At 53.7% G+C, this 23,208-nt stretch overlaps 2 protein-coding genes across 4 annotated transcripts; one reads left to right on the top strand and one right to left on the bottom strand.

Annotated features, from left to right (window-relative positions):
* Window positions 1-1,577: 1,577 nt before the first annotated feature.
* On the bottom strand, window positions 1,578-6,446 carry PRR15L (proline rich 15 like). The gene is made up of 2 exons (XM_080826822.1): window positions 6,245-6,446; window positions 1,578-2,776 (listed from the first exon to the last, which is right to left on the bottom strand). The coding sequence occupies exon 2, from the start codon at window positions 2,744-2,746 to the stop codon at window positions 2,444-2,446; it is 303 nt and encodes a 100-aa protein (XP_080682948.1). The 5' UTR covers window positions 2,747-2,776; window positions 6,245-6,446; the 3' UTR covers window positions 1,578-2,443.
* Window positions 6,447-14,063: 7,617 nt separating this feature from the next.
* On the top strand, window positions 14,064-22,561 carry CDK5RAP3 (CDK5 regulatory subunit associated protein 3). 3 transcript variants are annotated; one of them, XM_080827564.1, is made up of 15 exons: window positions 14,120-14,153; window positions 14,381-14,426; window positions 14,829-14,954; window positions 16,387-16,518; window positions 16,783-16,883; window positions 17,259-17,307; window positions 17,897-18,075; window positions 18,159-18,295; window positions 18,510-18,654; window positions 19,007-19,117; window positions 19,527-19,602; window positions 20,209-20,297; window positions 20,936-21,141; window positions 21,522-21,693; window positions 21,807-22,561. In XM_080827564.1, exons 4-15 carry the CDS (start codon window positions 16,476-16,478, stop codon window positions 21,870-21,872), a joined length of 1,374 nt encoding a protein of 457 aa, XP_080683690.1. In that variant the 5' UTR covers window positions 14,120-14,153; window positions 14,381-14,426; window positions 14,829-14,954; window positions 16,387-16,475; the 3' UTR covers window positions 21,873-22,561. The 3 variants fall into 3 exon arrangements, with proteins under 3 accessions (XP_080683689.1, XP_080683690.1, XP_080683691.1); XM_080827563.1 differs by lacking the exon at window positions 14,829-14,954 and having other exon boundaries at window positions 14,064-14,153; XM_080827565.1 differs by lacking the exon at window positions 14,829-14,954 and having other exon boundaries at window positions 14,123-14,153; window positions 17,931-18,075.
* Window positions 22,562-23,208: the final 647 nt, after the last annotated feature.

The following is a 23,208-nucleotide window of genomic DNA, read 5'->3' as shown; positions in this document are numbered from 1 at the left end:
TTCGGAAGGTGACTGGACTCCTTTCTTTGCTCTGAACCTCAGTTTCCCATCCCCCGAGCAGAGGCAGATCAAGTGTGGGGGGGGGCCGTGGGCCGCAGTCATGGGCACACACCAGCTCGGACTTGCTTGCTCCACCATGGCAAGCAAGTGCCTTCACTTCTCCGCCTCAACTAACTCAGCTGGAAAATGGGGATGACAGCACCTGTCTCAAGGTGATGAGGGGACTGACCGAGAACCTCACAGAGTACTTGCCGCAGGGCCTGGTCCACTATAAACTCTTAGTAAACACTGGCTATTCGCCATGGACGGGACTGGAATAGGGGGAAGTTGGGTCCTCCATGGGACACTTCACGGACTGGGTAATTGGAAGGACCCTAAAAGTTCTACGAGATGGGAGGGATAGGGAAAGAGGCCTGGGGAACGGCAGCTTACCTGAACCAGCCCACCTTCCCTCCCTCCAGCTCCTGGTGTCCCTCACTCATCCTTACAGTTCCCCCTAGCCTGGGTGAGGCCACCCAACAAAGGCCCCCTTGTATGGTTCTGTTTGTTTTGGTAATAAATTTCCTGAGCAACACTCCCTGGGGTGGAGTGGCCCGACAGCCTGCAAGAAACTGACCTGGAAGCTGCATGACCACATTGTTTAGTGGCCACCTTGGTTTCTCCCTGTTCCCACCAAGAACTCCAGAGATGTGTCCAATTTTTTCTAGCTCCCAGCTCCTGGGGCCTGAGAAAGATCTGGATCTAACAGCACAGGGAGCACACTCTTTCCTCTTCCTTAACCAGAAGCTGTGGGCTATGGTGGAGCTCCTTAATAAAGGAAGGGGGAGCACACCCATATTAACTGAGCACTGAGCATAGGACTACTTACGGGGCATTTAATATTGACCATTCCCCCAAAAAAGATATGATTACAGGAGAGGAACCTGAGGTTTAGAGAGCATTTTTTAAAAAGTATTCCCCAGGGACGCCTGGGTGGCGCAGTTGGTTGAGCAGCTGCCTTTAGCTCAGGTCATGATCCCAGAGTCCTGGGATCGAGTCCCACATCGGGCTCCTTGCTCAGCAGGGAGCCTCCTTCTCCCTCTGCCTCTGCCTGCCTCTCTGTCTGCCTGTGCTCACTCTCTCTGACAAATAAATAAAATCTTAAAAAAAAAAAAAAAAGTATTCCCCAAATGCCCAGTGACTAATCGGTGGAACGAGAATTTGAGTCCTGACCCTAAACCAAACCCCCGCAACTGTGGGGTTAGTCACCAAAGTCTCCTCTACTCTCGTGGAGTCCCTGATGTTCTCTCTGTTGACCACTTAGCTGAAACTAGCCCCTACCTTTGCTATATTTTCATACTGAGGACCCCTTTATCTTTATAAAAAAAAGATCTTATTTTTAAGTATTCTATAGACCCAACATGGGGCTCGAACTTAAAACCCCCAGACCAAGAGTCACGTGCTCTGTCGACTGATCCAGCCAGGCGCCCCCTGGAGACCCTTCCTGACGCTTGAAAGGAACGCTAAGCACTTCACTCAAATGCAGGGAGTAAAGGCATGAGAAACAGTCCTCAGGAAATGTAAGACAAAGCATAAATAGGTTCTCTGCTTTTGCAGCATTGTTTATTACAAAGACAGAAACCTACAATTGTTTTTTTAAACAAAATTCAAGGCTCCAGGACTCATCTCTGGGGCTCGTCCTTCTTAAATACCAGTAGGAGGGGAAAAGAGAGCTGGCTGCTTTTAGGTCCCGTCAGAGCCTCCCTAGCCACTCCCTGAATTTGGACCCATGAGCCAGTGCACTGTCCCTTTGAGGATGTGTGCAGGAACCTGTGGGGTCCCTCACCTGGTCTTCTGCAGCACACACACACACCCAGCCCCCGGAGAGTGCCAGTGTCCTCCTCTCCTTGCACACCTAGGGGCAAAGTTCCAGGAAGTTTCCCTCATGTGGGAGGAGGTAAGCTCAAGTTCAGGGTCTCCCCCTCCTCCAGCTCCAGGAAACCACCCCATCATGTGGCTTCTGGAAAAGTCACGCTTAGAATTGGTCCAGGGAACAGCTGTGGGTAGAGAAAGTAGAGGGAGCAGCAATCGAAACTCACCCTTGACCCTGTGCCACCGGAGGAGGTGAAGTCTGTCCGCCCCCTCTCTCCACCCCTGGCCATGCCCACCTCCCTGCCGGCACTGCCACGGCTCTGAGGAGGGCTGTCCTTCTGCGTGGGACTTCTCATCCTTAGACTGGAGTGCCTTTGTATGTGCTGGGGACGTGGGACGACCCTGGGAGAACCCAGACCTTCCAGAAAGCTGGGGCACATAAATACAAACCTAAAACCAGACCCTGCCTGCCAGCAGGCATCAAGGGCCCCACGGAGTCAGCTGTGGCCAAGGAGGCCAGCGTGGCCAGCTCCTGTCGCAGGTCCGGCTGACGGCAGGAGTAGGGAGGTATTAGGGTCTTCCTTGGCCTCCTTCACTGTCCTTTGCCATCCCTGTCATCAAAGAGGTTGGGGTTCTCTGCCAACGTGGCCCGAACTTTCTTCTTCTCCTTGAAGCGGCCTGAATTGGAGACTTTGACGTGCTTGCCCTTTGTGTTCTTGTCCACGATCTTCTCCAGGCGGGTGTTATAGTTGACATTGGGGTCCCCCCCCTCAGGCCGAGGGGGCTCGGCGCTGCCCTCCGTTGGAGCATAGGTGTCGGGGATCTCATACAGCACCTTCGGAGCAGATTTCTTTTTCCGGAGGAAGGTCAGCTTCCACCAGCCGACTTCGGTCATGGCCGTCCCCGGAGCCGAGGGTGGGGCTTTCTGCAGGAACACGATGGGACAGTGAAAGGGGTCAGTGGGGAGAAGGGAGGTGCCTTAGAACAACTGTCTCTAGCTCCTAATCATGGGCTGTTTTAAGAGTCCAGGCCTGACGGAGGGGCACCTGGGTGGCTCAGTGGGTTAAAGCCTCTGCCTCCCGCTCGGGTCATGATCCCAGAGTCCTGGGATCGAGCCCCGCATCAGGCTCTCTGCTCAGCAGGGAGACTGCTTCCTCCTCTCTCTGCCTACTTGTGATCTTTGTCTGTCAAATAAATAAATAAAATCTTTAAAAAAAAAAAAAAAGAGTCCAGGTCTGAAAGGATTGAAGGTGGGGCCCAACGATCCCAGGGTTCAGATAAGCACTACAATACGAGAAGAAAGAGCGATCTGGGGAATGGGAGGCTGACATTGGATGGACTGAAACACCCTGTGCATTCTGCTTAGAATTCATTACAAAATAAATAGGATTTATGATTTGGAGAGTAATTTGGACTTCCTAGTGGGGACTGACGGGAGTGGAGTCTTGTCAGTTTTTTTTTTCTAAGTGGGAGGAGCCTCAGGGCAGGGTTGGGGGTGGGGAGGGGAGTCCTGGGACTGCACCAGCCTTGTGACCTCTGGCAAGGTGCTTCTCTGGACCTCAGGGTCCTCACCTGTCCCTTCCAGTGCTAACCTTTAGCTCTAATGTGAATCCCCGCCCTCTGAGGGAGGCGTGCTCTGCAAAATAATACATGGTAACGGTAATAATCACTGAGGGACAGCTCCTTTCCCCACCTAGCTTCCATGAGCACAGGAGTCTGCAGAAGAGCTGAAAATTGGAGGGAGGTTTTTGGGGTCACAAGGTGCCCGTGAGATATACTTATCACAGGCTGACTCTTCACAAGGAACCCAGCAGGGATGGGGCTTGGGGGCTGACATCCAGGCTTCTCCACTGACAAGCCATGTGCCCTGCCGTGAAGAGGCCTGACACGGAGATGGCCTCATCTTTTACTCATTTCCACAAAGTTGCTGTCTGAGTTAGTGGGAGTTCTGGGAGACAAGGCTGCCTGGACATGATTGCCAGGGGGGTCGTTTAAGACGGAGGAAGGAGACAGCAGATTGGAGGAGCTCCGAACAGAGGAAGGGCAGGCAGAGGGATGAGAAATCGAGGCATCTCTGGGCCTGGAGAGGGTGGTGGGCTGGTTCTCAGGATCCTGCATGCAGCTGAGAAGGGTCCTGGGGTGGAGCAGTAGCCACCATACTCCAGAAAGCTAGATAGTCAGGTGGGCCGAGCACAGATGAATAGATTACCTCCTTTTAGAAACTGATGTTCTTAACTACATTTTCTGAGAAGACCAGAAAGAAATATGACAAATGATGAACAGTGGTCTTCTTTATGAAGAAGGAATAGAGGATGTTTTCTCCCGGTTTATTTCTGATTTCTAGATATTCCATAATAAGCGTGGTTTTTGTTTTGTTTTGTTTTTCTTTTCTTTTCTTTTCTTTTCTTTTCTTTTCTTTTCTTTTTTTAAGAGGGAGAGCAAATCAAATTTGGGGGAAAATGGAAACAAGATGCTGACCTAGGCTTGGAATGGGTTGAATGTCTGCCTCTGTGGGCCCCTTGTTGCTGTTGTCCCCTTTCCTCCCATATACTCAGCCCCATGCCCAGGGCGCATGCCTGATGGACTCCTTCCTGCCTCTTCATCTGGGAAGCAGATCCTACATTGCTCTGTCCCTCTGGCTGAGTTCAAGTAGCCGGAGAAGCCCAGGGGAGATCTTGTGCAGCTCCCACTTAGAAAGTGAAGGAGGGGGGTGAGAGTGGCTGGGTAAACACTTCCAGGGCACCTTGGGGAGGCGAGCGCATGAAGGGGACGGCCTGAGAGGTTTGCTTTGGCAGCTTGCCCCACCTGGGCTTAGCACAACCTTGCACAGAACTTGGTGTTCCAGAATGGGTTTCTGGAAGGAGCTCGGGGGGGGGGGGCACTTGCTTGGCCTGTGGGTGCCTCAGTTGCTGCCTGGTCTGGGGCAGGGCTCGTGACCCCACCACCGCCCATCCCAGGTTGGATGGGAGGAACTCAGGGAGTGGAGGATCCAGCTGGTGAGCCAGACAGTAACCCTCTGACTGCCCACCCCCTTGGGGGGCAGCGCTTCTGCCCCTGCGGCTAAAACACACCTGCTCTAGCAGTTCCTGCCAATCAGCTCCCATGGGGCTTAACTCTCTCTCGTTGGAATGAAGCAAGTGACAGATCACCGGGAACTTAGCAATAAACCTTGGAGAAACTGGAATAGCCCTCAGACCCTGCCCTGGGGTTTCCACCACGGCACAAAGGCATCTGTTGGCCTTGATCTCTGGTCTAAGATGCCGTTTGCGGTCCCTTCTGCCCGAGAGGACAGACAAGCACCGGAAAAGAGTATCTGCCCCTTTTCAGCAGGACTGACAATGGAAGCCTGAACAGAACAGATCAATTGGAGAACCATTCTTTGTTTTACAAAATAACCAAACCATAAGACCCTTTTCAGTAGTGAGCCACCCCAAAGCAGTATAACATCTGATTTGCTTTACATCAAAAAAGTGCTGTGATATCAAAAGCTGTGGAAAGTTAGAAAGAGCAATACAGCTACTGCTGCATGGCTGTGCTGATTCACAGAAGGCCGGAGGGGGCTGGGGGCTGGAGGTGTACTTGGGATCTCAAGCGGATCCAGCATTTAGTGACATGTGGTGGCCCCCGCAATCAGCCTGCGTGCAGGGCCCTTAGCTGACCAAGCTGAGGGCTGGGCCCTTGCCCTGGGGCCCTGCAATCCAGGGGATGATAGAAATCAGCCCAGAGGGTGCTGGCTACACTTCTGCCATTTACAAGGCTTCAGAGCCCACAGACCGCCTGCGGGACAGCCTGCCCCCCTCCCCTAGGACTGCCAGCCCCCTGGCATGCATGTGGCCAGCCTAGGACAGGCCCCACCGCCCTGACTGAGTTCTGTGAACTGCTCTAAGGACCTTGCTCAGACTGGCCCAGGCCCCCTCTGAGCTGGAACAAGTTAACCATTGACTGTGGGAGGTGGAGGGGTGGAGGGGAGTTGAGGAGGCACTCGGGGCTTTAAGACCACACCCAGAACCCCCCCCCATATCCCTCCACAGGGGCCCTGATGGCACTTCTCCATTCTGGATAAGACTGGGGTACCCTGGAGGGGAACAGGGAGATCCCCACCAGATAGCCAGAAACATCCTCCAGGCTGGGGGCTGGGCTCCTGCTTAGCAAGCGTTAACGGAGAACTGCTCGGGACTAAAACTTTCCCAGAAAGAGCTCTGCTGGAGGCCTGGAATGACTCCAAGAGCCAGTGGGATGAGTCTGACTTCTGCCTGCCCACCTAGGGAGAGATGGGAGCCGGCCTGCCTGGGTTTTCCTTCCCAGTTAGGCTTGTCAGCCACGGAGGCAGAACTGGGTGCCCTGACTGTGCTCTGTGCCTTGGTTTCCCCACCCGCTCTCCCTCTGCCTGTACCTGTAATCCTGACTGCTCCGGGCTGGAGGTGAGACCTTCCTTAGAGAAGCAGCTGAGTGTGGCAGCTGCCCGGGCGGGAGGCTGGGAGAGGTAGGGGTGCCCCCAGGGTTCCACGCCAGGCAAGGCTCCGGAGAGGAGATCTGGATGGGAGCAGCTGTGCGTCAGGTGCCAGAGAAACAGGTGCAGCGGCGGGTACCTGCCCCACTGCGGCTCCGGGAGTCAAGGTGAACCTGAAACCCAGCCCCTCCCGGCTAAGTAAACAGAAGCAGAGGCCGGATCTGGCTGATGAATATTCATTACCCCAGAAATCCAATCCCAGTGCCCCTGCACCCACCCAGAAGCCAGGGTCCTCCAGGGATCACCTCGACGGGAAAAGGAAACCCCAAGGGAAGTCTGGGGCAGGAGAAACAAGGGAGCCTCTCTCTCCTGTTTCCCCATTCTCGTGGGCCTGGCTGCACGCCCCCCCAACCATAGCCAAGGTCACCCTCACCCCTTTCATGTCTCCAAGAAGCTCAGACCCTCTCCAGCACGGACTGTGCCTGGATGTTGCCCCAGGCACAACCGGGAAAGGGTTAAGCGCCGCTGTTCCCTTTGGCCAGGCGGGACCGGGTACACCCCAGCTCCTTTGAACTCCCGAGTCGAAACCAGTCCCTGGTTAAACTGGTTGGCAGACCGGTTCCCAGGCTGTCCGCTCCACCCCAAAGCTCAATGCTCCTCAGGCGGGCACAGGGTGGGGGGCTGCGGTTCCCTCCTGACCTGAAGTGCCCCTTATCAAGAGGGGGGGTGAGGTGGGTCACTGGCCCTGCCTTGCCAGCCTCTTCAGACCCAACCACCCTCGAACATGGGCAGAGGGGTAAGGGGGCATTTGTATTTGTGAGGTGGTGAGAGAGGGTAAGGTAAGAATGCAGAGTGTGTGCACACACCCTCCTGATCACTGACCACCGGCCCGGGCTGCCTTTGCAGCTCACTCTGTGCCTACACCCCTGGAGACTGGGAAAATCTGCTGCACGATCAGGGGCCCTGTAGCTGCCTGTCCTGGGGCTGCCCAGCTTCGATGCTCAATCCACCTGCGCAGCTACCTTCCTCCAAGGACTGAGTAGGTATATGCCAGGCTCTGAGCGGGTCACTGGGTAGAGGAAAGGCAGACGATTCTCCGTTTCCTTGGGCTCCTCCTCCCAGCAATCAACTCCCAAACTAACCAACTAGCAAACCTGCCCTATCATTTCCAACCCTGCTTCTACTCGGTTCAGCTTTTCATGGCCTTGTGAGTTCGTATTCCCCTCCTTCCAAAACAGCCCCCCTGCCTCGAGTGGACAGTCCTTCAAGGCACCCTCCCCCATGGCCCACAGCGGAACCTCTGGGGCCTGGCCCTCTTAGGATGGGCCTCTCCCACCGCTCCATGAATACTCTCATTAGTCCTTTTCTCTGCCTACCTTCCTGGGCGCAGAACCTGCCCAGGAGGGTAAGATGAGGAGTGCATGCTGCTCCCTTGGTCAGCAACAGCCTCCTGGGTAAACCAAGACAAACTCCTATTCATCCCTCAAGACCCAAATTGATTACAATGCCTCCTATGCCACCAGAAATTGTTTTGGTCCTACAGAATTTGCTCATATGCTTCTAATTAACATGATACTCACCAGAATTGATTATATATGTGTATGTGCACACATATATACATATATAGTATTGTAATGATCTAGTCATATATTTGGCTCTGTTAGAGAATTTTAGCTCCTTGAGCCAAGAATTATCTACCACTGATGTAACAGGGATTTGATTCAAGCTTTACAACACAACACAAATGAGAAACAGAAGTCCTGTCTTTTTTGTTGTTGTTGTTGTTAAAGATTTTATTTATTTCTTTGAGAGGCAGAGATCACAAGTAGGCAGAGAGGCAGGCAGAGAGAGAGGGAGAGGAGGAAGCAGGCTCCCAGCCGAGCAGAGAGCCCAATGCGGGGCTGGATCCCAGGACCCTGGGATCATGACCCGAGCCGAAGGCAGAGGCTTTAACCCACTGAGCCACCCAGGCACCCCAGAAGTCCTGTCTTTACCCTAAGAAATTCTTTTTTTAAAGAGTTTTTTTAATAAAGATTTTATTTATTTATTTGACAGAGAGAGCAAGATCACAAGCAGGCGGAGCAGCAGGCAGAGAGAGAGAGGGAGAAGCAGGCTCCCTGCTGAGCAGAGAGCCCAATGCAGAGGTTGATCCCAGGACCCTGAGATCATGACCTGAGCTGAAGGCAAAGGCTTAACCCACTGAGCTACCCAGGCGCCCCATACACTAAGAAATTCTTAATCTAGCCTGTTGCCCATGTCCCACTCTTCCCACCAAACTTCCTGGAGGTCAGGTGAGAGAAAACCCATTTATTTTACTTGTGATTTCAGCTACGGCAGGCTTGCTGCTCATGCTCATCTTCTCGGGGATTTATGTGAATTGCGGATATGATTTTGCAAGGTTCTCCTGCCTCCAGTATGAAGCGTGCACAGCTGGAGCTCCTCGCTGGCTCAGTCGGTGGAACATGCAACTCTTCATCTCGGGGTTGTGGGCTGGAGTCCCACACTGGATGTGAAGATTATTTAAAAAAAAAAAAAATCTTAAAATAAATAAATAAGTATACGTGGTTGTCCCAGGAAGGTGCCCACAGATTTCTAGATCTGCCACTTTCTCTGAAAGCCGCATCTCTTTGAGAGCAGATGCCCAGTTAGAAGACACCAGAAGAGGTTAAACATTCATCCCAGCCTTATTCACAGTTTAGCCTTATCTCACACTCCCTGTGAGACTGGAGGGATGGTGGGATGGGCCCCAACCTGGGGTGCAGTAAACAAGGGTCATAGCCCCAATTCCATGTGTACTAGAAGGGCTCCTACTAGAGGCAGTCATTCCCTTTCCCCTTCACCCCCAAATCTAGGCCTTTCTGCTGCCCGGGACCCAGAGGAGCCAGAATCCTGTTCTCCGACCCCTACCGTGGAGAAGGCATCCCAGTGCGAACTGTAGTGGGCAGGACTCGGTGGATACCCACCTGTGGCCTGCCACTGGAGAAGGTCACCGGAAACAGGTGTGGGATGTGGAGGCTCGGGCCCACCCCCGCTGAGAGCGACCAGCCTAGGAAGTCCCGCCCAACCTTGGCCCTCGGCAGATTTATTTCTTGGGAAGAGCGGTGTTGGGAGCGCAGTGTGAGATAAGGCTATAAACTGTGAATGTCTTTTAAGCAGGCCGCTTTATTGCTTTATAATTTTGTTAACGTTTAAATGCACCTCCTTTGGGGCGCCTGGGTGGCTCTGTCAGTTGAGCTGCCGACTTCTGATTTCAGCTCAGGTCGTGGTCTCGGAGTCGTGGGATCGGGCGCCGTGTTGGACTCCACGCTCTGCGCAGGGTCTGCTTGAGATTCTCTCTCCTTCCCTCTCCTCCTGCCCTCCCCTTCCCCCGGCGTGCCCTCACGTGCACATGCTCTCTCTAAACTAAATAGATAAAATCTTTAAAAATAAATAAATAAAACAAATGCACCTCCCTAAAACCAGGCTCAAGCATGATATTTCACGTACAAGCATGCAACGTGCCTATCTTCAGAAAGTTGTCCTCATTGAGTGAAGCAAGTAAAATACACCTCGGGAGCCCGGAGGGCCTTGGTGCCCTACTGTGGCACGGAAACCCAGGGCCCCATTGGATTACAGTTTCGAGCAGTTCATGGGGGCTGGTTCTGGGTCCTGAGCTGTCGAAGAAGGGATGCAGAAAAGAGCTGGGGAAGGTGCAGCCCTCCCCCCAGACCGAGTGACCCCGAGGGTCCCACTCATTACTAACTGCCTGCCTGCACACGCCACACCTCTTATTCCTTCCTTCACGAGGACCCATTAAAGCACCTGGCGTTCAGTGTCACCCGACACTACAGGTGCTGGCGTTGTGGGCATGCGCACACCGGTGCTCCCTGCCTGCAAGGTCCTCACAGACTAGACACGGAGACAGAGTGAAGAAAAACCACCCGGAAACCACACTACAAACACCAAGAAGCCCAGCTGAGGCTGCTGAGTTTCCAGGGTCTCAGCCCAGCAGGCAGATGCACCACACACACACACACATACACGTACACACCCCAGTCAGTATGGTTGTGAGCAAACACACGGAAACACAGACCATAAAGTAATAACTGATGTTGGATAAAAGAAATGGATTATTTGAATGTCAAGGGTAAGTAAGCCTTTTTATGGCTATTGTAGGACGATAAGTAATGGGTGTTTTTGCCCAGAGTGAGGGTTGGTGAGAAAGAACTTTGGAACGAACAGGGACTGTGGTTGGGGGTGGGGAGATCCAAGTATCTGGCACAACGACGGGAGAAAGTGGGAATCAGGCTGAAGGTGAAGGAGGAGAGACCCAACACTGAGTGCTGAGGTGGCTGAGCCCAGTGAAGGGGGTGGGTAGGGCTGAGGGAGAAGCCACATCCCACAGAGAACAACGAGGCAGGCTGGGAAGCGAAACAGGCCTGGGTTTGAATCCCAGCCCCACCAAATGCCAGCTGTATGACCTTGGGCAAGTCACTGAACTTAGCTTTGGCTCCCTTACCTTTTAAATTCTGGCTCACATGGGGCGCCTGGGTGGCTCAGTGGGTTAAGCCTCTGCCTTCAGCTCAGGTCGTGATCTCAGGGTCCTGGGATCGAGCCCCGCTTCGGGAGTCTGCTTCCCCCTCTCTCTCTGCCTGCCTCTCTGCCTACTTGTGATCTCTCTCTATCAAATAAATAAATAAAATCTTAAAAAAAATAAAAAAATTAAATTCTGGCTCACAGTAGTATCCACATTATACGGTTGTTGGAAGGATCAAATGAGATAAGGCTTGTAAGGCATGTGGCACACGGTTGTCACTTCCCAAGGAAGCTAACAACAACAACAACAACAAAGGACAGTCAGGCAGCCCACATGCACCCCTGGGCAGGCCTGCTGTGTCCTTCTGCACTTCCCTCAACGTACTGCCCTTTCCCCAGTGTCTCATCTGCTAAATCCACAGAGAATTGTGAGACTCATAGGCAGAAGCACCCCACACACCACCTTCCAACAGCTGGCAGTCCCAAGGACCGGACACCCTGGAGAGCAGACCACTTACGTGCTTCTTTGCCCATAGGCCCCCTGAGGTTCCCTCTGGCCTTGGAAAAGGACAAACACTGCAGATTGCTGCCCAGAGTCCACAGTGTATGCTGTCTGGGGCATCCACCCTGAGCTGAGGTCAGCAGCAAGGCACAGCGCTTGTCAAACCTCCTTCTGTTCCACATGAGTCACCCCCCGGAGCACTGTGGGTGGGGTGACGTACTGGTGGTCCCTGCCTCCACCAACTCACCCTGCCCTGCCCTGCCCCACCAGTTGGTTCAAGGAGGAAGGATGCACCTTGAGGGTGGGGCAGGGCCATGCTTCTTGGGATGTCCCAGGGAGCCAGAAACACAGAGCTGGAGCCCAGCAAGTGTGCGTTTAATCGCAGGGGAGCCCCAGAAATTCTTTCAGCCTGAGTCAGGCCTCTGAGATGGGAGCCAAATTCCCCTGAGAGAGCCCTGAAGAGGCCCCTGGTTCTGCCCTATGAGCCATTTCCAGGGAAATCTTTCAACCCATTTTATAATAATGATGACTAATGTTTCTCTCTCTCTCTCTCACACACACACACGAGTCTACAAAGAATGAGAGATATATTAAAGCATGTTGCAAACTGTAAAGAGTTACATACATCTAGTTTATTTATTTAAGCCTATACACAGAAATACAAAGATAATTGGGATGGATGCTATCTCCACATTGAGGAAACTGGCTGGCAGAGAGGTTATGGAAATAGTCCAAGATCACACTGGGCAGAAATCTAGGTCTTCTCACTGCTGTACCACACCATGCAGCTCAATAATAAAGTTACTGGGTCCCAAGTGCTGTGCTGGGGCCCCGGGCGGAGGGTGGGGGGTGAGGGGGGGAGGGGGGCTAGGGTGGGGGTGTGGTCCTTTAGAAAAAACCAGGTGGGGCCTCAGGGAGGAGCTAATATCCTGGAAAGGGAGGGGCCCCAAATGGCACACTCAGCCCTGGGTCTCCTTGGCCCACCCAGTCTCCCCCCTCTAGCCATTTCTTGCCCAGTCTCACATCCTCCTGAAGCTTCAGCTACTGCTCGGATTACAGATCTGTCAGCCTGTGGCTCTCCAAAGCTGTATCCCTAGCCCCAGCGCTCCCCTGAACTCCAAAGCTATAGACCCAAGTGTCTCCTGCCTACTTTTCACGTGGGGGCCTCCCAGCACGTGAGTTCAAAGCCAAGATGCCCTCCTCCCAATGCCTGCATCCCTGTCGCAGGCGGTGGCCCTCCCAATCCAACCACCTACGTTTCATCACTGCTGTCTATCTCCCCCATCCACATGGCCATTTGATGGCCAAGTTCTGTCAGTTTCCCTCTAAAATCAAGTCTAGCCTTCCCCTCTTCCTCAGGTCTTGTCCCAGGTCGAGCCCTAACCTCTGCATAATAACCTCCTGACAGTCTTCCCGTCTCCAGTCTTATCACCCATGAATCCACTCTCCTTGCAGTCAGTCGGAATAGGGCCCTCCCTGTTTCAAGCCCTGCAAACCTCCTTCCTCTCCGTCTGCAGGAGTGAAGTCCACGTTACTTAATGAGGCTCCTCCCTATGATAGCACTTTTTCACCTTTACAGTCTCCCCACTGGCCATTCCTTGCCTCAAACCTTTACTGCACATAAGCTGGCTAGCTGTCACCGCCGCTGGCATCAGCAGTGTGAGACTTGTGCAAGTGCCCTCTTGAAATTCTTCCATTTTTTTTTAAAAAGGGCCCTATGGGGCACATGGGTGGCTCAGTGGGTTAAAGCCTCTGCCTTTGGCTCAGGTCATGATCCCTGGGTCCTGGGATCGAGCCCCGCATCGGGCTCTCTGCTCAGCTGGGGGCCTGCTTCCTCTCCTCTCTCTGCCTGCCTCTCTGCCTACTTGTGATCTCTGTCTGTCAAATAAATAAATAAAAATCTTTAAAAAAATTTTTTTAAAAATTTTAAAAAATAAATAATAAAAAATTTAAAAAGGGCCCTGCACTTTCATTTTGCGCAGGGCCCCACCAATTACTTTCCAGTCCTGGCTGCCTGTTCCTTGCACCCTTCTTGCTGTTTGTGGCCTCCAAAGCTTTGTGCAGTTTCCTCCACCTGGGACACCCTTCCCCGCATACCCCTTTTTCTGCAGCTCTTCCTTTGAGGCTCAATTTAGGGGTTATCTTTGGGATGCCTCCTTCTCCTTCCCTAATCACCCACCATGGAGCAAGTGCTCAATACACGTCTATCAGATAAACTGAACGGGAAGGCAAAGTGTGACAAGTCCCACAAGAGACCTACAAACTACGACAGACGGTAAAGTGAGGCAGTGCTCAATACACGTCTATCAGATAAACTGAACGGGAAGGCAAAGTGTGACAAGTCCCACAAGAGACCTACAAACTACGACAGACGGTAAAGTGAGGCAAGGCCAGAAGGAGGCATTTCCAACGGCCTCCAGGTGGCCAGAGTCGGCGCTAGGACCCTTCTGCGGGACGGGTAATCCCTGTACCGAAGGCTCCGCGCCCACCTGGCCGGAAGCGACAGGGACCAGCTCTCGGGCGCCGCCAGCCGCCACCTCGCCGCCCCTGCAGCCTTTTCTCTGCGTCCCCGCCCCTCTTCGGCCCTGAGCCCGCCTCGCGTCTCCCATTGGCTGTCTCCCATTCTCCCGCCCCTCCCGGGCTCAGCCATTCGGAGCCCAGGGGTGGGGCCAGGGGTGGAGCGCGCATCCCGATTGGCTCGGAGAAAGGTGGCGACGTGGCCGGAGGAGGCCGGTTCGTGCCTAAACTGAGGCTCAACCAGACCAGCGCCGGATTGGTTGTAGGTGGGGCGGGCCTGAGTCGCCGGCCGGAAGCGGAAGTGGAGGAAAGATGCAGGTGTGGGGCCAGGAGCTGGGGGAAATGGGGGACTGGTCAGGGGTCCCTGGACTGATTCAGCCCGTCGGCTATTGGCCCGCATCCCCGGCCTCCCTCCCGGGCGCGACCATCTCTCCGGCCCATCATTCTGGCCCCACAGGGTGGCGGTTGGGCCCCTGAAATGAGCGCGCGGGTGGCACACCCCCTTCCCGCGCTCACGCCCCGTTCCCCGCCGTGTTTCCCTCCAGGACCATCAGCACGTCCCCATCGACATCCAGACCAGCAAGCTGCTCGGTAGGAGGGGACGCCCCGCTCTCCCAGCTGTGGGGGAGGACCTGCCCTTTGCCCTCTGTCACCAACAGCTGGGAGCCCTGACACCCCAAGGCCCCTGTTGAGGTGCTGACCATTCGCCGTGACCTATGCTCCCAGCCGTGGTTACCTGCCACGCTTGAAGGAGCAGGAAGGAACCATACATAGAGTCTGTACTTGACCTGCGTCCTCGACTGTATAACAGTCGTGGCACGTGTTGTCAAATCATTCAGGTGCAGAGTAATGGCTTATTTTAAAGATGGGCAGCTACTACGTGGCAGATAGGAAATTGGAGCTTGAGTCAGGTTCCAGTTTCTACGCTTTTTGTATGAAAAAAAAACTTCCTCTCCTTTCTTTTGAAAACCTTCCATCTTCCTTTGATTTTAGGAGGAAGAGGGACATAGGCCCAGTTGGGAATGAGTGGCCAGGCCATCTCCCTGCTGTCTGTATCTGATCTAAATACCTCCTCAGTTCAGAGCCAGGCAAGGACCTCTTCATCATGACCCTTCCAGGGCAAGTGGACAACTTGTGGATTTTAAAATACTCATTGCACTGATCAGTTTGATGCCAGTTTGGTCATTAAGATGACATCTGTTTGACTACCTCATCCCCTTTTAGTTCTGGGACATGTACAGAACTTTTCTTTCTGAAGATTTTTAAAGGAATACAGCAGAGGGAGTGTAACCGATAACTACGGTGGGATCCCTGTGTTTGACCAGTTGGCAGGTCAAACAAGGACAAGGTTCTGAATTCACCACCGTGGGCCATGTAGCCAGTCCTGTGCAGTGGCCACTAAATGGTGCTTCAATGTCATTTTGGATTTGTCCCAGTTCTTCAGCACAGGCGCACTCCTGGTGTATGAGCTGATCATTTGTTATGGAAAGGACCATACCATTTGTTAGTGTTTGCTCTCCCAGGTGTTGTTTTGGGCACTCGACATTGTAAAAACGAAGATTTTTACTGGTATTTATGGAATCCTTGCCATGTGCCAGACACAGTGCTCCTTGTTTTACCTTCATTCCCTCTTGTATTCAGTATCTTATTTTCCCCATTTTATATGTGGGGAAACTGATGCACAGTATGGCTGAGAAACTTGCCTAAGAAAGTTGTTAATTAGGGGCACCTGGGTGGCCCAGTTGGTTAAAGGTCCAACTCTTGATTTGGGCCGGGGTCATGATCTCAGGGTTGTGGGATTGAGCCCCATGATGGGCTCTGTGCTCAGTGGGGAGTCTGCTTGAAGTTCTCTCCCTCTGCCCCCCCACCCCACAAATAAATCTTTTTTAAAAATTGATAATTAGAAGGCAGGACCATCTGAACACAAAGCCTAGCTCTTAGCTCCTTCCTACTGAGGAAATGTGCATGGCTCTCATCTGCCCACACCCTCTGCTACAAACACAGATCTGGGCCCAGAGACCAGGAGGTCAGTCGCGCTGGTATTCTCGTGGTAGGTGGTACTTCACTGTTGAGAGTCGACCAGTGGTATCTCGTCCTTAGGGCGCTGTGGGTATTAGGGGCTTTGCCGTTGTTCATTCATCTGATACTTGGCATAATCATCTTGTATTTTCCATTGTCATGGTTAATCCCAGCCCCGAGGAAGTAGAAGTTGAAAAGCATCCCCTGTCAGTACGAAAGATATAATTACCCGTGGAAGCAAAAATATTATGAAGAATTTAGAGTGGTCAAAAGTGGCGCTTTGATGTCAGGACCAAATTTAAAGTTTTTCTTTATCCCTGCACGGAAGCAGTTGCTCTGTAAAAGTCACACTGTGACGGAGTCCATTTAACCCCAGCGGTCCCTTTGAGCCCCTCTTTATTCCCACAATCCCCACACCTTAACCAATAGGCGTACAGCTTTCAGCCAGTGTCTTAGCCCATTTCCCTTGAGTTAGTGATGGACTTCCGGCTGTGTGAATGGAAATGCTGTGATTTGGGGGTTTCTCACATAGACTGGCTGGTCGATAGAAGGCACTGCAGTCTGAAATGGCAGAACCTGGTGTTGAGCATCCGAGAGAAGATCAACGCTGCCATCCAGGACATGCCAGAGAGCGAGGAGATCGCCCAGCTGCTCTCTGGATCCTGTGAGTGCCCCTGGGCCACTCTGCTGGAGCCCCCTTTTCCCTGAAGCGCCGTATATCAGCCGAGCTGCTCCCTTGTTGTTTAGCCGTAGGGCTGACCCCTAGAGATTTCTCTTGAGGGTACAGATGCTGGCTTCTCCCAGCACAGCATGCTGAAGGGGAGAGCTGTACATGCTAAAATTCTCTATTCACCAGTCAGCCATGTGCCCAAGGTAGGTGGGGAAGATACTATAATTCCCAAATTCTTTGCTCTTCCTTCCTTTCCAGACATTCACTACTTTCACTGCCTGAGGATCGTAGACCTTCTCAAAGGCACTGAAGCTTCCACAAAAAATATTTTTGGCCGGTACTCTTCACAGCGAATGAAGGCAAGTGTGGGTCAAGCTCGTGAGTTACACCTGGAAATATCCTGTCTCCAGGGTCTGAGCCTCTGGTCTCATTAAGGGTCCACCGCAGAGGCTTCCGTAGACTATTTCCTGAGCTTTCTCGCCATCCCCAAAGTTTAGAGCAAAAATAGACCCTACCCCTGGGTTTACATTTTCAGGCCTGCTACTTCTGGGAGCGCTCATTTGTGCCACATTCTTAAAATGACATGGGTGGTCCAGCCAGTGCGATGGAGGAGGACAAGGGCTCTGGGTCTCATGTGATGTGAAGGCTGGGGGAGCTTCCCCTGTTTGTGGCTTGAGCTGAGATGTGGTTGCTGAGCGCTACTCCAGCTCACTTCTGTTTCTGTCCTTACCCAGGATTGGCAGGAGATCGTAGCCCTGTATGAGAAGGACAACACCTACCTAGGTAAAATTGCCCAGCCTGGGAGGCCCGGCATCCGTGGGGCAGCCCACTCCCCAAGTTCTGAGACGCTAGGCTTCCAGGAAGCACAGTCCATGTGGGGAAAGAGACTGGGGTATAAATGTTTGCCAGGTTGGCAAAGAAATTCCCCAGAGGGTGTTGGGAGGAGGAGGAAGACCAGGCAGGCAGTAGGCATGTGTTTTGGTCCTCCCCCACCAACCTCTTCGTGACTGATTCTGTCTGCAGAAGAGGCGTGGGTCACCCGGTGTCCACATCGGGTGCCCAAGAGAGTAATTACAGGGTGCATTGTATTTTGGGGTATGTTTCCTAAAAGTCCTAATAATATAGTTCATACTCACCGAGCATCTACTAAATGCAAGGAATTCTACTCATGTTTTATGTGCATTCTCTCTCTTAATCCTCATGATAAATATTTTTACCCCAATGTTAGAGAGGAGGACTGGATCAGAGAGGTTAAATGACTGTGTGAGGTGCCCTGGCTTGGAGGGGAGGAGCTGGGAGGCCAAGCGTGTCCCAGGGGCATGCTTGCCTCGAGGCCTGGGTGTCTGGGGTGAGTTTCCTGGGCCCTCCTCAGTGGAACTCTCCAGCCTCCTCGTTCGGAATGTCAGCTATGAGATCCCCTCGCTGAAGAAGCAGATCGCCAGGTGCCAGCAGCTGCAGCAAGAGTACAGCCGCAAGGAGGAGGAGGGCCAGGCGGGGGCAGCCGAGATGCGGGAGCAGTTCTACCACTCGTGCAAGCAGTATGGTGTCACGGTGAGCCTCATGGGGGGCCCCAAGCCCAGTTTCTCTGCCTCCCACTTGTCTCGTCTCAGACCTCCTCTTTTCCCCCTTGCCAGGGAGACAATGTCCGAAGAGAACTGCTGGCCCTGGTGAAGGAGCTGCCGAGTCAGCTGGCCGAGATCGGGGCAGGGGCTCAGGCCCTGGGCGAAGCCATAGACCTGTACCAGGCCTGTGTGGGCTTTGTGTGTGAAAGGTAAGGGACCTCAGTGTCTCTCCAGTGGGGAGGGGACAGCTGACCTGTGTTCCTTGGCTGTTCTGTCTTCTATGATTGTGTTTTTCCCACATCCCATTTGAGTTTGAGTTCACACGTGTGCACCTGCGGGAGCCTCGGGCATCTGTCTGGAGGGGAGCCTGGCATGGGCTTCCCACGGGCCCGGTGGGAGGCTCAGTCGGCCGCTCCGTTGCAGCCCCGAGGAGCAGGTGTTGCCCATGCTGCGCTACGTGCAGAGGCGGGGGAACTCCACGGTGTACGAGTGGAGGACAGGGACCGAGCCCTCCGTGGTCGAGCGGCCGCACCTCGAGGAGCCACCTGAGCCGGTAGAAGAAGACGCGGTAAGACAAGTCTGGCAAGAGCCACTGCCTTGGCCCCCGCACCCCGCTCCCCCTCCGCCTGAGTGCAGAGCCCCAGAAGGAAGAAAGAGGGATTCTGGTGAGAGAGCCCAGAGCTAGAAGGGCCCAGAGGGTTCTCCTTTTTTCCAGCCTTCTGGAGCCCAGAGTATGGAAGAGCTTGGCTTGGAACTAGGAATCCTGCAGTTCTGTGAACTCTCTGAAGATAGGCTGTCCTTTGGGGTGCCCCTGAAACAGTGTGCTGGTGCCCCCTAGAGGGGCGGCTGAGGCCTCTGGGGAGGCACGCCCCTTTTCTTTCACCCACTTTCTGGGAACTAACACTTTTTTTCCCTTCTAGATCGACTGGGGTGACTTTGGAGTAGAGGTGGCTTCTGAAGGGACCGACTCTGGCATCTCTGCCCAGGCTGCTGGAATTGACTGGGGCATCTCCCTGGAATCAGACTCAAAGGTTAGGACGCCTTCCTCTCTGAGGACTTTCTGTGATCTCTGCTTTGGGGGTGAGAGAAGTGGTGTCTGTCTTTAAAGATGTGACTCAAAGTCCATAGCCCTCAGACGAGGTGAAGTCCAAGGGGAGACAGAGCTCCCACAGGGACGAATCAGAGGTTTGACCCCTTTTCTCCTGGTATCTAGGGGCAAGGTGTTGAGGGGAAAGGCCGGTGGTTACCCTCCAAGCAGGGATGAGAGTAGCAGCACACATGGTCCCTGCTGCCATCTTTGCCGCCAACCTCAGGGCAGCACGTCCATCACACGGTTGAAATGTGCAGGCATTGAACTTACCTAGGGCTTTGGTTTATTCTGGCTGCCTTTGATGGGGCAGATTTTTACAACTCTGCTGGGGTTCTTTGCTTTCCACGCAGGAAGCTGGGGGTGATGGGATAGACTGGGGAGATGACGCCACTTTGCAGATCACGGTGCTGGAAGCTGGAACCCAGGGTAAGCGCACGTCCCTGCAGTCCTGGCCCAAGCGGGTGCTCAGAGGTCCCCGTGTCTCCAGAAATAAACAATGCATTGCCAAGATTGGGCTGCCCACACATCCAGCTGTTTTCTCAAAATCATGATGATGGTGTGAGAGTAGGGGGATGGAGAGAAGTTCTTAAAGTCAAGTCTAGAAGCTCACAACTTTTGAGATAGCGAAAACGGGTCATCTTTTCTGGTGGGAGGTTCCAGGAGGGCCAGTGGCCTTGGAGGTCTGACCTGACTCCCCTGCCCAACAGCAAAGAGGCTGTAGCAGCGATCTGAGCCACTAGAGGGCGGTGCAGGATGAAACTTCGTGGCCTCCTGGAGCAGAGGGGACCCCTCCAGGCCTTGACGCCAGCTCAGTGGTCCTCCCAGACTGGCCTTTGGTCCTATTGTCTGATTCAGGCTGGACCTATGGGAGAGGGTAACCCTTCCGCCCTGGCCCTCTGGGATGAGACAGCAGGTAGCTTTAGTGCATTGAGTTTGTGTCCAGAGGAACCCATCAGAACCTCTCAAACTTGAGGTTCTTTTTTTTTCTGGTCCCCAGCAACTTTATCACATCTCCGTCTCTCTTCCTGGCAGCTCCAGAAGGTGTTGCTAGGGGCCCAGATGCCCTAACACTTCTTGAATACCCTGAGACCCGCAATCAGTTCATTGATGAGCTCATGGAGGTACCTTCATCCTCTGGGAGAACCCTTCCCGTTTGTGTTCATCTCCGTCTATTCCCTTCCCAGGGCCCTGCTGGTTGGTGAGGATCTCATGGAGTAGAATTCATAGTCCTCACCTGTTCCTTCTCTCTCTGTCCAGGGAAGCCCCTCTTAGCCTCCAGAGCAGAGGAGGACAAAGGGATCACGTTTCTCTGGTAGAATAAGAGTGACAAGATGTGTGGCTGGTTCCCAGATTCTTCTAGCCTTTTCTTAATCCAGGAATCCAGCTCAGACATGGGTTCCTGTTCACTGAATCATTCCTCTCACAGAGAGAAAACACCTTCACTGGGGCAGAGAGAACCCATCAAGTTTCTGTGCTCTTAGTTTATCTGAGCCGCACGCAGAGGGGAAGGAGAGGTATCAATCAGGGCTGGACGTGGGGGGCTGAGATAGCGGGAAGGGACAGAAGAGTGGCAGTGGAGGCTGCCTCGGGTTCTCATGTTGTAGTTGGTAAATCTCTAGCAGTAAAAGTATTCAGAGGAAATAATCTCTCATCACCCGGCATCCAACCCTCCCATCTCATTCTTATATTTGGAGCAGTCTGAGGGCTCATGCTCTGAATTCTCTTCTTGGGTTTCAACCAGATCCTCTTCTGCCCTCAGCTCGAGATCTTCTTGTCCCAGAGAGCCGTGGAGATGAGTGAGGAGGCGGACATCTTGTCCATGAGCCAGTTCCAGCTGGCTCCCGCCATCTTGCAGGGCCAGACCAAAGAGAAGATGCTCACCATGGTGTCGGCGCTGCAGGATCTGATTGGCCGGCTCACCAGTCTTCGAATGCAGCATCTGTTTATGATCCTGGCTTCACCAAGGTCTGGCTTTCCTGTTGATGTGGGGCTGTTTGGGAGCATGAGGTGGGGTGCCGCCATCTTGAGCAGCCCTGACTCCTTGTGTTCCGCTTCTCCACAACCCCTCAGAGCTCTTCTCTGCCTCCCCTAGCATCTCTGTCACAGTTGGGATCAAGGGTCCTCTTGGGGCAGGACGAGGTGGTCTGAGGTGTGCGGGCAGGCTCTGCTTCCCAAATAGGACAGGGGACCTAGGGGCCACATGCCTTGCAGAGAGGGAGCGAAGGGCGTGGTGGCTGAGAGGCCTGTTAGGATCTGGTTTCCTCAGCCTCCCCTTTCCCAGCAGCTGAGTGGGGCTGCCCAGGTTCATCCACTGCACCATGCATTTACCTGGGTGCCCTGCGCAGGTATGTGGACCGTGTGACTGAGTTTCTGCAGCAGAAGCTGAAGCAGTCCCAGCTGCTGGCTTTGAAGAAGGAGCTGATGGTGCAGAAGCAGCAGGAAGCACTTCAGGAGCAGGCGGCCCTGGAGCCCAAGCTAGACCTGCTGCTGGAGAAGACCAGGGAGCTGCAGAAGCTGGTGAGATGGGGAGGCTAAACCTGCCGAGGGGGAGGACCCCCCCCACCCCATCTCTACAGAAGGAGGCACGTTTGCCTTTGCATCCTGCCCATGGGGTGTCCCTTGTCTTTCAGATTGAAGCTGACATTTCCAAGAGGTACAATGGGCGCCCCGTGAACCTGATGGGAACCTCTCTGTGACATTCTCGACGTTTCTACTGGCCCATCTTCCCAGCCTTCAGGAAGGAGGGTGGGAAGCCAGGGCCGATGGGGCAGGGCCCTTCCTGGCCAGAGACCAGGCGACTGGAGGCCAGGAAGCCACAGGAGGGAGCCATCCCTAGATGGTGACCTTGACACCCACTGCACTGTCTGGCAAGGAGCTGTCTTGATGGGCCCTATGGCCCGTCAGCCTGGAACCATAGTTTTGGGCCCGCTCATCATCTAGTTGGACTCAATAAAAAAGGAAGAGACTCTTGCTTCACTGCTGACAGTTTCTGCTGCTCGGGGCCTTGAGTCAGGGCTGTGCACCTGTTTGCTAGGGGTCCGTGATCCAGTGGGCTCCCAAGGCCATTGGCTTTTCCTATGGAGCCCCAGGGTCAGGACGTCCCCCTTGCCTTCTGGTGACAGGAAGGGCCCCAGTTGAGTATCTAAAGTGGCTCAGCAAGGGGGGGCTGGGGTAGCTGAGACGGCTGGGCCCCTTTCTCTCCATGGCCAGGTGAGACAGCCCCACTCAGGCCAGAAGCCCAAGGGGACCCGTCAAGTGGCAGCCTTGTTGGAGCCTGCAAAGCTGTATTTTCCTTTTAATCACAGCTTACCTCCAGGCAGAGGGAAAATGTGGTTTGGGGAGGAAGGGTCTGATAAACAAGGTGGAGACAGGAGTTGTCACCTTCACCAGCCGCCTGTCTACTCGCTACCCATAACTGCCTGCGTGGTGATTGGGCAGAGCCCCGCCCAGGACAGCACCCCTCTCCCAAGCCACCTACCCATCCCCATTTCCCAGGAAGGTAGGGGCTGGGGGTGGCCGGCAATTCGATTTTAATTTCATAGCAGAGCAGTTGATTCATGGTTCTTTGTCGCTGGCGTTGACTCCCGTAATGACTTTCCATCAAAATGAAAAGTGGAGTGACACCACTCATTATTCCTGCTGCTTGTTATCTCAGTTCTGGGGAGGGCCGCCCCCTCCCTGCTGCCTTTCAGCCGTCCCGGACAGTGAGTGATCGCCCCTATTAATCACCGACCCCGCGGACTCCGGCGGACACACGCTATCCGGAGGAGAGAGAGATAAGGCAGCATGAACTGCTCGGAGCCGCTCCTATCAATTAATGTCAGCCCATCGCTTCCCCCCAATCTTTGCCTGTTCACCTCCTTTTGGAGGTATTGGGGGCTGAAATTAGTCTAGGAATTAGAAAAGGAGAAACATGGGTACAGAATGTCGAGGTAAAACTGTCCTTAGCATCAGAGAACATAAAGGGGACCGGGTGGGCTGCGGCCGGCCCTCCATTGCTTTGAAGCGGCGTGGCCTTGGGAGCCATCCGAG

The sequence above is a fragment of the Martes martes genome (genome assembly GCF_963455335.1).
Source record: "Martes martes genome assembly, chromosome: 16".
Lineage (NCBI taxonomy): Eukaryota > Metazoa > Chordata > Mammalia > Carnivora > Mustelidae > Martes > Martes martes.
The sequence above is the reverse complement of the archived record's forward strand: the minus strand, read 5'-3'. Positions and strand labels throughout refer to the sequence as shown.